This window comes from Bombyx mandarina, chromosome 10, assembly GCF_030267445.1.
Source record: "Bombyx mandarina strain Sakado chromosome 10, ASM3026744v2".
NCBI classification, from domain to species: Eukaryota; Metazoa; Arthropoda; class Insecta; order Lepidoptera; family Bombycidae; genus Bombyx; species Bombyx mandarina.
In genome coordinates, this window is record NC_143217.1 from 7,341,958 (window position 1) to 7,355,705 (window position 13,748).

Below are 13,748 nucleotides of genomic sequence, written 5' to 3' on the forward strand. Positions count from 1 at the left end.
ATTACGTTTATTTTCTTAGTTGAATACCTATCAGAAATAAATTACATCATACAATTTTTCTTATAATACTCATTTTTCTTAAAATAACTGGGTATCTCTTGTAACTCATTATTTCCGATTGCGTTTTGACAACGCCTGCGATGTTGATAATCCAATTTGTCATATTCTGATCACAAAGTTCTGAGATTAAGTGTTCACATGTGGACAAAGCGATGCAGAATTGTTAAATCTAAATCGGAAGGCCTCATCGTTAGGTGATAAGAAGACTGCATTGAGATTCATAGTTATTTCCTGACATTGGCGAAGTTTATATGAATGAAATATAGGAAGAAAACTTTAATAATACTTTTAATTTAATACTTTTCTTTACATGCCATAATTTATTGATAAGTTTTTAGTCAATTGAAAGGTTGAGCAAGAGCGAACCGGTGACAATGAAAATGCAGGCAGTTCGCCGGTCTAGCTGGCTATTTAATGACTTAATGTCTGACTACCCTCGGACAGGGCCTGCGCCCGTTGCGTTCCATTTCTGAATCTAAATCGGGACGACAACATTTATCGCCGATCGATAGGATATTTTCCCAAGGTGAAGCTAACGCGTTTGAGGTCTAAGCGGAGGATGGCGACGGAAGCAGTGTCACTAAAAAAAACAGCGTTTTTTTCGTTTCGTGGAAAGAAATCCCTACGCTGAGACGCGCGCTTGGTATGTGGGACTACCGAAGCCACGCACTAAACGATTCCCTTGAACTTTCGCCCGAATGTATAAACCCTGCCCAAGACAACACGGGACAACCACGATCAATTCTGCAATCAGACACCATGCCATCCTGAGGAGGCCTAATAGACAGTATTCGGCGAAAACGAATTTTTCAGAGTTATATATGGCCGCCCTTATCTTTAACCCGTTACACTCAATGAAGTTGCCAGCAGTTCATCAAAAACAGAGTTAGGGATAGGATGTCCACCTGCGACGCGGGACGGTTGTGAACACCTGAAACCATTGCTTTTACCTTTTTTTTTTTTTGGTCAGGAGGAAATCGCCGGTCTTCCGCCCTCCCCTGGGGATGAAGGGCGGGGCATGTCGGAGTCGAACTGACTAAAACCTCCTGTCGCTCAACAACCCGCGTCCGAACCTCGCATGAGACAGAACCCATGAAAAGGCAAAGGGGGGAAAGTGAAGCGTTTAGTGCGGAGCACATCTCTTCCATCACCCTCCCCCTCGGGACGCCGGACTGGCGGTCGTCGGCGCCACGACCACCAGCCCTCTCGGTCGGCAGGCTATCCGGAGCCCGCCTAGATGGCGCCGGTTAGAATGGGTTATCCTACGGAATACCCCGCTGGGTCAGAACCAGCGTGGGTCGAGGATAGCCGGCCTTCCATCACCCGGATGCTCTTGCGTAAAACGCGTGCAGAGCAGCTTGCACGTCGTCTTCTTAGGCCCCCTTCGCCGGTCCCCAGACCGACATGTGAAGGGGACCCGAAACCCTTAGAGGGCCAGGGCTTGGGCGAGATCCGCCTCCCTGGCCCCCGCCCGACGGCGGCGGGCTTGCGCGTCTCTCGCACGCCCCGCCGCCTCCTTCTGCGAGATGGTGCACTCGCAGAAGTCGAGCATCGCCTTCCACGACTCGTCGTCGCCGAGCATCGATGCCACAACACTCGGCAACGACAAGTCGTTTCCTATTTTTGCGACGAGGACACGGCGCCACCCCTCCCATGCGGGGCAGGCGACGAGCGTATGCTCTGCCGTGTCCAAGTCGCAACCACAATGGTGGCACTCTGCCGTCGGCTCGGCTGTGATCCGGTGCAGGAACTCACCGAAACAACCATGCCCAGTGAGCACCTGCGTGAGCCGGAAAGTGAGGCGTCCTCTGTCACGATTCACCCAATCCACAAGGACCGGGCGAATCGCTGCTTTTTTTTGGTTACGATCACTATAACGAAAACCGAATAAATGTGTGAGAGAAAATGTCGGTCCTTAGGAGCCCTGGGCACGGGCCCCGTGTGCCCTTATGGTAAAGACGGTATTGACTATCAGATCGAATTTATGTCCTAAAGACGTCCGGTGTACTCGTATTGAACAATGTAACTATGCAAATGTTCACATACTACACAGACAGGTTCCAATTTTTTTTAAAATACAAAGAACATTGCTGCCCATTCTCCGGAGAATGCCTTAGTGATATTTTACGTCAACCACCAGAAGAGATTTAGTGATGCCTTTCCATGGCTCCCAGCCCACGTCCTTACGGATCCATCAGATACAATAACCGTTGCATTAGACGCCCTTAACACTAGGAGCAGGCTCAGGAACTCCGGTAATCGTACTCGTCGATCTCGGCAAAGAGTTCGTCGTGCAACCTAACCTATCAGCCCGCTGAGTTTCTCGTCGCACCTTTTCAGCGGGTCACGATTCCGATCCGGTAGTAGATGCATTCGCGAAGCAGTTGTGCTTGAGTTGTTAGGTTTCTTTCAGAAGCGCCCGGGCAGCTGTTAGCAAATCCCGTCCCTCCTGGGTGAGCTCTTGCTCGCCCACCTATCCTGGCGAAAAAAGGCCTCCGGGCCACCAGTAATCCCCCAAACATAAAAAAGGCCCCAGCCGATTTATACACGGAATTGAGTAATAAAATCCGGAACTCTATTTAATCACGATAGTATCACTGTATGGTATCGTGAGAATAACCGACGAAGAGTTGAATTGAACATCTCTAACCGTAATTTATTACATTGAGGTTCTATAAAGATATTGCCGATTTAAATTATTTACATAATATGCATATCAATTCTGATGCATCGCTAGATACAAATGCACAGGACGTCTTGTCCTTTAAACCACGACAACTTAATTGTAATGTTGCGTGTTCGTTTGTTCTAGGGCCATTACGATATTTTTTGTGAAGTTTAATAAATTTTATCTTTTATACAAAAAAAGGAAGTTATCAATGAAGACAAATTTAATTTAACTTATGTTTTTATTCTCAACAAAAAACTGCAAACAAATTCTTTGGTAAGTATCTACATATATCAAAGATAATGCATTTCAATATTACTCCATTTATATACATTAAATAATTTTTAAGGTCAACAGTGGCAGTAAACTAAATCTATCGTTTCTGGAAGCTAAATATCTTGATAAGAACGAAGCCCACAACAGTTGCAGCTGCAACTCCAATACCAGCTTTCCACCAAGATGAGTTCTCTCCAGAAAGACTTGCGAAATGCTTCAAATGTCTAAAAATAATAATACAAATTAAAGATTTTTTTGCCGCGATCGGGGGTGATGCAATGATAAAATCAGATGTAATGTAATGAAATAATCTAAACATCTGAAATAGTTTCTCAGACATGGACTTGTATGAAGCATATTTTCAATCGGTAATGCTTTGTAGGAATAACGTGCTCGGTTAGTTACGATGGAGAGAGTACTTAACGGTAGACAGCGACTTGGCTCTACCCCAGGCATTGCTAAGGTCCATGGGCGACGGCAACCACTTAATACCCGGTGAGCGGTGGCTCGTCCATCATCTAGAAAATTAAAAAAGAAATCCCTTAAATATAAATCAGTATAAAGTAACTACTGACCTGCGTTTGCTGAATAAAATCCAAGCAGCTTGAAAGTGACTGACGAATACAATATTAAAATAACAATAACTACATGGGTACATACGTATATTTCAAATATTTTTCCGCTTATAACTTTATTATATAACAATTTAAAAATTTTAAATCGACTTCTTTTTTCAAATTTTAATTTTTGAACAGTTGTGCTTCGGTTTAAGTTTTGAGATAATAGTTTTACAACTGAATGGACGGCGCCATTCGGATTGCAATATACATAGGCTCCGACAACCACTTCAAACTAGGAGTGGGTAATATCGATTTTGCCGCGTATCGAATTGTATCTATATATCGAGTATCAATATCGGATATTGAATCTATATATTGATGGATGCTAGTAGATTTTCTCGATTCATGATATTTGAGATTTGAAACGATACGCTGATATAATATCGTAGTAGATATAGATTTAAGTCAACGTTATACGGTTGATTTTCTGATATCAATTTATAATATGATTTTAAAGTAATAAAAAGAACATGAAAATGAAATTTATCAAAAAAACTTTCCTTCATGCTTTTATCAGGCTTAGGACTTAGGACATTATTTTCAGTTTTTAGTATTTTGTGTCTTAATTTAAAATTACAAAATATACCAAAAGAGTGTAGATTTCAAAAGTTTAATACAAACACAAGAAATAAACTCAATTATTTGGATTCAACCAAAAATAGAGAAATGTGTACTTTAAAAATCAAACACAAAAAACTTTTAAGTATTTATAAACACTTGTCCAAAAATTCTAGTTCAAGGTCAAAGCGCGTGAAATTAAATTCAACGATGCAAATAGGCTATACTGCATTCAAGTTAGGGTCGAAAGTTGAAACTTCTTTCCTAAATTGTATCCTGCTGATACGACGCTAAGAATAATCTACAGACATATGAACTTAAATATAAGGTATGGATAATGCCTTTTTCTGTTTCATTCATCACATGATATCCCTATCGTGCGCTCACTCGCTCTGGCCGATTCGGTATGAACCAAACGAATATTGCTGATATTCACGAATCGGTACGTTATGCCGATGCGCATCACATCGAGCAATATCGTGTATCGGCTGATATCGATATATAGATTTCGATTCACGAATCGGTACGATATGCCGATGCGTATCACATCGAGCAATATCGTGTATCGGCTGATATCGATATATAGATTTCGATTCACGAATCAGTACGATATGCCGATGCGCATCACATCGAGCAATATCGTGTATCGGCTGATATCGATACATAGATTTCGATTCGCGAATCGGTACGATATGCCGATGCGCATCACATCGAGCAATATCGTGTATCGGCTGATATCGATATATAGATTTTGTGCGGGGCGATATCGGATTCAACGATATTGCTGCGATATATAGATATTGAATCTAGATACGATTTATATCACCCACTCCTACTTAAAACCAGGTCGGCATGCGAATTCACGATAATCTTTATTGAGCTGTTTGTTCTCAAGTCTAGAAATCTTTTCGGAGCCTGTAGTAGTTAGTAAAAAACACAGACATTCAATTTGAGAAATGAAACAAAGACTACTTACGGAAATGCGGCCATTGTTGCTAATTTAACGAAGACATCGTTTTTATTTTCTTTGATGAAAAAAAAATGAGGCGATAGCAGCTGGTACTTATTGCAAAACATTTCAGGTTGTAGTATATATTCCTGTCTGGCGATTAGTGCGTCTCCTCTTGTACCAACAATAAGGACAGGAATATGACTTTCCGCGAAATATTTCTGGATCGAAAAACATCGGTTTTATTTCAACTTAGAAATAAATATGTTACAGATTAGAATCGTTTAAAAATTTAATAATAAGGCGAAGGAGAACACAGGCTGGTTATAAGCTCTATGGTTGTTTTAATGTATTTTTTTATGATTGATGGATTACTGGCCCGGCCAGGAGGGGTGGGATTTGCTATCAGCTGCACCAGCCCCTCCAAAAGAGACCTAACAAGTCAAGAGCAGCTGCTTCGCGAATGAATCTACTACCGGATCGGAATCGTATAAGTGAGAGCTCTAAGAATCCGATGACCTATTCTATTTTCAAATATTGGTATTAGTAAATATATATATATTGTTGGTACATACCTATATCTGTACTCTATACTAATATATAAATCTAAAGTGGTTTTTACGGATGTTCCGTTATAACTACTGAACCATGCATCCGATTGACTTAAAACTTGGTGTCCATGTAGAAAATACATGTACTTAATGGATAGGATGAATATTTATATGAGTGTTGGACTCCCTACACCAGTTGCGAGGGCGTTAATGATGAGAATCTTTGTAGGGGTGAGAAATAATAATGTTAATTTTAAAAGCCCAGCGAAGCGGACGGGTACAGCTATTATTTTCATATAACGGGAATGCATCTAGTAATGCCTTTGTACGTGCACACGATCATGGTTGTGATATGTGACAAGGTACTTTGTAGATATTCCAGAGATTGGAGTTTTTTTTTTTTTAATAAATGAAGCGTTGATGATCAATATTTTATATTCTTTAAAAAATAATAAAAAATTAGAATTGGCATGCAATCGAAAATAATTAATTAACTACTAAAAATTTAATATTTATCAAATAGTTAAAATTTCCTTGAAGAATTTAAAGTTGAAATTAGAAAACGGAATAACATAATAATATGCCATAAAGTGAAAAACGGTTACAACATATTATGTGTATATGTTATTATTAATGTATTTAGCCGTTGATTGTTTTTTGAAATTCCCTGGGAAATGTTAAACAGTGAAATTGATGTTCTAATATGAATGCAAAAAAAAGTGTACAACTTACAATATAAATCCTAGCAATGTATTCGAACGAACGACTGGCTCCAACATCGTACACGAGGCACGCCACGTCGCAGTTCACTTCATGCGGCTGTAAAGGATCCGAAACTCGAGTTATGGGTATTTCCTTCAATACCAGATATTTCTCTTGTCCGTAAACTAATACTGTGTTAATGCAACAATTATCTGTATTGTTGCCATCTCCCCGTTCATTTGCGTGTGCTTTTATTTTCTGTGAATTATATAATAAATTTATTATACACATTTACAATGAAATAATTCTACAAAAAAAAAAACTGACTGTGCGCGTGCAACTTGGTGCACGTGAATAAAGTGAAACTTATTTTTCGATGTTATTGTGGTTTTCCTTATTTTTCATCCTTACATCAGATTACTCTTGCAATAGGGAATTGTGTATAAGAGACGCGACATCTTCACATTCATATTATATCTTTTAAAATTATAGATAGAAAAAACAGGTATACTACGCGCACGCATTCACTCTCGCTCAATCTCTTTCTAACATGGTAGCGTTAAAAGTTTAACGCAACCTTGTTGGAAGTCGCATTAGAAGTTTCACTTCAATAATTCTACAAAAATAGATCACGAAATACTGAATGTATTCACTAATATCTACCTTATGTCCTATTCCGAGAAAGCTTCTACAAATCGACGTCTTCCCACATGACCGGGGACCTATAACGTGACACTGATAGACATTACGACTAGACTGTTTCTTCGCTATGTCGATTTTCTTCTCGCGTGTTACTGAAAAAAAAAACTTAAGCTTTAGAAAGTTTTTATTTTATTTTATTTGTATTTTATCACTGTTTAATTTTTTTATTATTATCATCATTTATTTATTGTCAGTAGTTTTTCAAAAACCATTACACCGTTCTGTCGTGTCGTCGCGTCCCCTTACGCCCCCCGTAGGGATCCCCCTCTGCCCGGGCTTTTTGATCTCCCTGCCTATCGAGGCAGGAGTGATGCACTGCAAGATGTGCAGGTTTGGTTTTGTTAGGTGAAATGTTGCTGCATCTTCTTCTATTCTCTTCTCTTCCCTTCTTTCTTTTTCGGGGCGGCTTCTTCCTCCCTTTTTCCTTTTTTTTTTCCCTTTTACATTTTTTTTTTATCTTAACAAGTGACGGCAGCGCGCCGCTCCTTGGAATGCCGGGGCAGCGCGCGCCGTCACAAGACATTATACAGATTTGAATATGTTTTTATTGTTTTATATGGGCAGATGCGCTCAGCTGGGATTAAGAGGTTGCCAAAGCACATGGTACGATACAACCGTGAAGCAGTAACGCGCTTCGGTTTGGTTTCGGTGGCGCATTTACGTTGTAGATGTCTATGGGCTCCAGTAACCACTTAACACCAGGTGGGCTGTGAGCTCCTCCACGCATCTAAGCGATAAAGAAAAAAACATGTATATATAATATAACATGCAATACGACATTGAGAAAAAAAACTTACTATGTATTGCTAATTTTTGTGACTCGTTCTCAAGAAAATTAAATCCAAGATACGCTAAATATGCACTAGTGTTCTGTAAGTCCAGTAACGTCATAAGTGTCCATCGGCACATCCAACCTTGAAGTGTTAAGTAGCCCTGAAATTGTATTATGTATTAGCTTAAATATTCATCTTGTCACTAACAAGTGGCCGTAGAGACGCGCTTGTTCACAATAAATATTGTATGTTTTTGCAGCAAAATCTTCATCCGTCGAGTTCGAGTTTGAAGGGAGGATCAACCCACTGAGAGTTTGCTGTCGGATTTTTTCAGTGGGTCGCGATTTCGATCCGGTGGTAGATTCCGAGAAGCACCGCTCTTTCTAGGGCTAATGTTAGCAAATTCTCTCAGGTTGAGCCCGTGAGCTTGCCTACCCATCCGCGCATAGCTGGAAGAGTCCCTTAGGCTACCAACGAATAGGTAGGAAGTCATTTCAAAGCAAATTAAACTTCTAAGCTGTGCAGATTTCAATGTTTGCATTATTGTATTTAGAATGACCGTATAATAGATTAGGCCGCGTTAGTTATGAAAGCAATTTAAAAAATCAAATGCTGCCTTAAAATTTTACAATTCGTACATAGAATTATCGAGACATACGACAGTCGTTCGTTATCTAAATAATACCGGTCACCGTTCTCGTCGAACCCGTCGCTTGCGACGAAGGGCTCGACGAGTAAATTAACTCTCAGACACAGCCCACTAAGTTTCTCGCCGGATCTTCTCAGTGGGTCGCGTTTCCGATCCGGTGGTAGATTCTGCGAAGCACGACTCTTGCTAGGGTTCGTGTTAGCATCGTCGTCAGGTTTGAGCCCCGTGAGCTCACCTACTAGTTACGGTTACGCTGGAATAGCCGCTCCAGGCTACCAGCTTAGGTAGGGAAAAAAAAAGAAAATCTAAATAATTATAATTGAAATTATATTTTATGTAATAAAGTATTAATTTCCGTTGAATGTCTCGTATGAGCCGTTAATCAAATACTACTAATCTTTTTTTATTTAAGGTAAGAACAAGAATATTGAAGTCTAGTAACCGGGTGAGTTTCATCACCCTGTCTTTATCTGCCGCGAAGCAGTAACAGTATGAAAGGTAAAAGAGCCGTTAAATCCAATACATTTGAGAATTCGAACTGACGTCTCAAGATGAGGGGCGTACGTCATGATTTCTATGGCTAATTCATCGAAGTAATAAAAATAAATAAAATAACATAGTAAATCTAACTCTAATTACCTTTTCATTCGTCGGTACAGTGTACCTTAAATTGTGCCAGGGTATTCTCGGACAACATGAAAATACATTTTTTAATTCTGTCGGATTTAGCATGCCGTCTTTATCTTTGTCGTATTTTTCAAATAATTGCGTCAAAAACTGTTGTCCTTTGTACGATAATTCGGTGGTACATCCGACAGGTACTTTTATACTGTAATATTTGTGTAGTTCATTTTAATTTTTAATTATCAACATGTCGTACGAAATCTCTAAGGTTGAACATAGTAATCTAATTTAATTCCATTGTAACCATAGTTCGCGTAATGAAGAAGATTCCTATTATTGAGATTATTAAGATTCCTCGGTATTACTCATTTTTTGCTCGCCTATTTGGCAAGTAGAAGAAGTAAAGCGTCAACGATGATGGCACCATTCGGGGTCACCCGCCACGACTAGACTCGCTTCGGAATTTTGTCGGTTTTTTTTTTACTAATCAAAGGCGCTCACACGCAAACGGTATATTGCGCAGAAAGCCATAAAATGCGTTTAATTGACAAATGACATTGTTTTTCGAAATTTATTTCTTTATTAAATTTTACGCACAAGGATCCAGTGGCGGACTTAATGTGGAAGACATTGTCTACTAGACAACCAAAGGTGGAGTCGTATTGTGGACTAACTGTGATATTGACCAATGAATACGGTATGAAACTCCATTTAAAAAACATAAGACCTAAGAACAACATGTCAGGTCTTTAATAATAAGAAGAAATGGCCTATATAAAGAAAATATTTCACATGGAAGGCCAATTCAGAGATGTCAGAGTTTAAAATATTAAGCACAATAATTTATAAGCTGGGGTGTATGTTATTAATAATAAGTAATCATTAAGAATTAATTTCATTGTAAAGTTAGTGTTCATCTTCGTATATTATCAGAATCTAGAGACTAAGAGAGATCAGCAACCAGACTAAATTGTAACTTGGTCAGTTTGCAAGCTACATAATAATGTAGTAAGCATATCTCAATAACTCTTCCATATTATATTCACCTGTTTGAAATTCGTTGATATTTTATCAATACATTAATGAGAAAAATAACATATAAAAGTAAAAACAAGAGAATATCTAAAAAACGTAAAAAAAAAAAATTATAACTTTTCACTTCATTTTGATCTCAATTAATAAAGTGTATTTTAGTGTATTTGATTTTAATAATGTATGTCACATTACAATGTAATTCAGCTGAGTAATTACTGAATAGTATTTAAAAAGGTTAGATTGTTTTACCTTGCATACAAATAGCTGGGTGTCAATTCTAGACTTTCATCATAACCAAATTTTCTTAAAACTGTCCAAGTTGTCTCATTTCTGCCCCTTTGTATAAATAAACAATGTAAAAAAATAAAGCCCTTTATTGTTATACAATCATTTTCAATTCCACCAGCGACATTTTGAGCAATCACTGACTTTACTTCATCTAAAACCTAAAATAAGAAATAATTTTTTCACTAAAATACATACAATCGACAATAAATATGCAAAAATAGTCGAATTTATCATTTATAAAAATAATCTTATTTTCATAGTAAGTGTAAAAACGTAATTACCTGTAATTGCAAAGGCGAATCGAAACACTTTTTTTGAAATATTGTCACTTCATAATCATCAAGTAAGCCATCACCATCCAAATCACATATTTTAAATATCCTAGATAATGCTTTTTTGCACTTTTCCGTTAACTGTAAAGCAAAATATGAATTATATATTAAGTATAATAAAATTAGTTTCTTTTTTAAACTACTTACTACTACTACTTAAAAAAATCTTTACATTTTTTTTTAGCTTTCAATATTTTAGCACTGATCACGGCACTTGTACTTTTGTAACCAGAGACTGTAAATACTATTTGTGGACATGTGTTAGGTTCATAATACAAATACACTTAATACATTAGGAAAATTCTTACTTTACTGCTTTCATACTCAATAATAATGGTGGTAGGACCTCTTGTGAGTCCGCACGGGTAGGTACCACCGCCCCGCTTATTTCTGCCGTGAAGCAGTAATGTGTTTCAGTTTGAAGGGTGGGGCAGCTGTTGTAACTATACTGAGACCTTCGAACTTATATCTCAAGGTGTGTGGTGCATTTACGTTGTAGATGTCTATGGGTTCCAGTAACCACTTAACACCAGGTGGGCTGTGAGCTCGTCCACATACCTAGGCAATAAAAAAAAAACAAAAAAAATAATAATTGATGCTGCAGTTGTCTAATTGCCCATTTGTTCTCTGTTATAGTATTACATTCATCGTAACTTACTTCTTGTTCTTCTATGGAATAAATAGGATTGATGGGATGCAGAACTGCCTTTTGTGCATTGTAAAACATTTCAGATACATTTATTAGAGATTTCGCAGAACATTCTATACATCTGTCCACCTCTGGATATTCTTCTGCTATATCCCATATATTCTGAAATTATTTTAATAACACAATTATTATTAAATATTGAAAAAACCAAATGTAGAATAATGTAGTGTAATTGTATTGTAATAATATATAGAAAAAATATTCACATACATCAATCACTGAGTAATCAATCAAATCAATCTTATTTCCAACGAGAATAACTGGCTTTCTATAATCTTCTGGGCAATTATCTCTTACAAATGGTAACCAGTAGGTGGCTATTTTATTTAAAGTCTCTTGTCTATCCACTGAAAATACTATGCATATTACATGTGCCCTTTCTATCTCTTCAGCAACTTGTTCCAAAGATTGTTCAGGAACTGTAAACAGTAAAAATTCATTTTTATTTAATTTCTATTAAGTTTTTCCTTTAGTTGGGGTTTAATCTATCCAAAATTTTTTATAGATTTTAAAGTCTATTATTTCATATGATAGTTACACAGCCCCTATCTTCTTGATCGCAACACTTCTAAAAAAATACTCTAACAAAATCATTTAATTTAAAATCCTATCTAAAAAAAAATAGTTTAAGTATATAATATACACATTTAGTAGTCACATAATTAAATATAGAACATTAGGTACTCTAAAACTACACTTAACTTTGGAAATTATCTAAAAAAATTTATGGTAATAAAATTGGACAATGTTTTCTATAGAACTGAATTTAAATTATCAGATAAAAGTTACAAATAATTAAAATACATTTTATCTTATTTTACTGGTGGATCGTGTTTATGATTTGTGTGGGCGATTACATTGGCTAAAATCACAGCCACAAACCCAAAAAACAAACAAACTGAAGTGTTAGCTTAACAAACAGATAACAAAATTGTATCTATAAAATTTATTCTGACTTACTACAAATATCAATAATATTGGTTGGAACTTGTTCTGGCGTTACATCAGCAGGTATAGTTATTTCTTCAGCTTTTGGAGGCACATGTTCTGTAAATTCTTCAGTCACTAACGATAAAATAAGTGATGTTTTACCAACTCCTGGCTCGCCTAGAAGAAGTATACGTACGGTTCGAGGTACAGTTTCATAAACCATTTTGTAGTTTTATACTTGAGACATCTTATGTCTATTATTTATTTAGTTAAGCTGTTGTGAAGACAATCATTTTAACAAGAAAACGTATATAAATTATTAAAATCCAGATTAGGTGCTATGAAAAAATAAAAAACGTTGAAAACTATGTACACAACCCTATCGCTCCGATTTAGATTCTTACATAGATAATAATAATGGCATAGATTATACAAAATGAAACTAGGTTTACTTAATTTATCGGGATTCACTAGGTGAATGAAGTTAGCCCCTCAAAAAAAATTTTCTTTCCTATTTTCTACTTATTTTCTATTAATTCGTTTGTTCATCATTTGTTCTTGATTGTTCACTGTTAATAATTGTTTGGTCTGCATTTATTTATTTTAAAAAGATTATTAAAAATATATGTACAAGTTAGCCCCTCGATTGCAATTTTTAATATTTTTTCGTCCTTAATGACTCGTAAATATTCATTTTCGATTGTTATTATATAAAACACGTTTGTTCTCTTTCGAAATTACTCGTTTTTTGTTTAATTTACTATTTGTATTAGTTGATTAAATGTATGCAAAATATGTGTACTGCGCATGCGTCAACTATAATGCCTAAACTTTGTACCGTCTACGCGGTTTTAATCGAGAGAAAAAAAAACAAATATAAATCCTGAAGGAGCAATTGATTGGTATGTATACAGTTTAATTAAAAAAATTAAAAAATAAATAAATGAAATAATGTACATTGGCGTAAAGTTAGACCAAATACATTTTTTCCATCCTCCTACCTATCGTTATGAAGGTATAGAAAAGATTAAGTCAATAATATGTTCATTATTTATCTTTCAAGAGATAATGTAGGTATACATTATAATAACTTTTTTACACAGTCGAAATTATATTCCTAACATTAGTAAAATAACATTTTAATATTTTTTTTATAGGTTATGTATTGAAAGTGTTGGAAAATTATTTCATGTTTTAGCTGGAAAACGACATTGAGAATTATATGCAATACAAGATAATGGGCTCCATCAAATGAATTCGAATGAAACCAAACTGTTTACCATCCAAATTCGATTGTCGGGCAGATAGAAAACGAAAATTCA

The 13,748-nt window shown here is 36.5% G+C and overlaps 1 protein-coding gene across 3 annotated transcripts; it reads right to left on the reverse strand.

The window, feature by feature from the left end:
* Positions 1-2,950: 2,950 nt before the first annotated feature.
* On the reverse strand, positions 2,951-12,836 carry Miro (mitochondrial Rho GTPase). 3 transcript variants are annotated; one of them, XM_089730504.1, is made up of 12 exons: positions 12,457-12,836; positions 11,707-11,915; positions 11,446-11,598; positions 10,737-10,868; positions 10,417-10,613; positions 9,148-9,337; positions 7,884-8,019; positions 7,048-7,178; positions 6,415-6,642; positions 5,159-5,352; positions 3,580-3,607; positions 2,951-3,228 (listed from the first exon to the last, which is right to left on the reverse strand). In XM_089730504.1, exons 1-12 carry the CDS (start codon positions 12,647-12,649, stop codon positions 3,118-3,120), a joined length of 1,902 nt encoding a protein of 633 aa, XP_089586630.1. In that variant the 5' UTR covers positions 12,650-12,836; the 3' UTR covers positions 2,951-3,117. The 3 variants fall into 3 exon arrangements, with proteins under 3 accessions (XP_089586630.1, XP_028041425.1, XP_028041427.1); XM_028185624.2 differs by having other exon boundaries at positions 3,580-3,618; XM_028185626.2 differs by lacking the exon at positions 3,580-3,607.
* Positions 12,837-13,748: the final 912 nt, after the last annotated feature.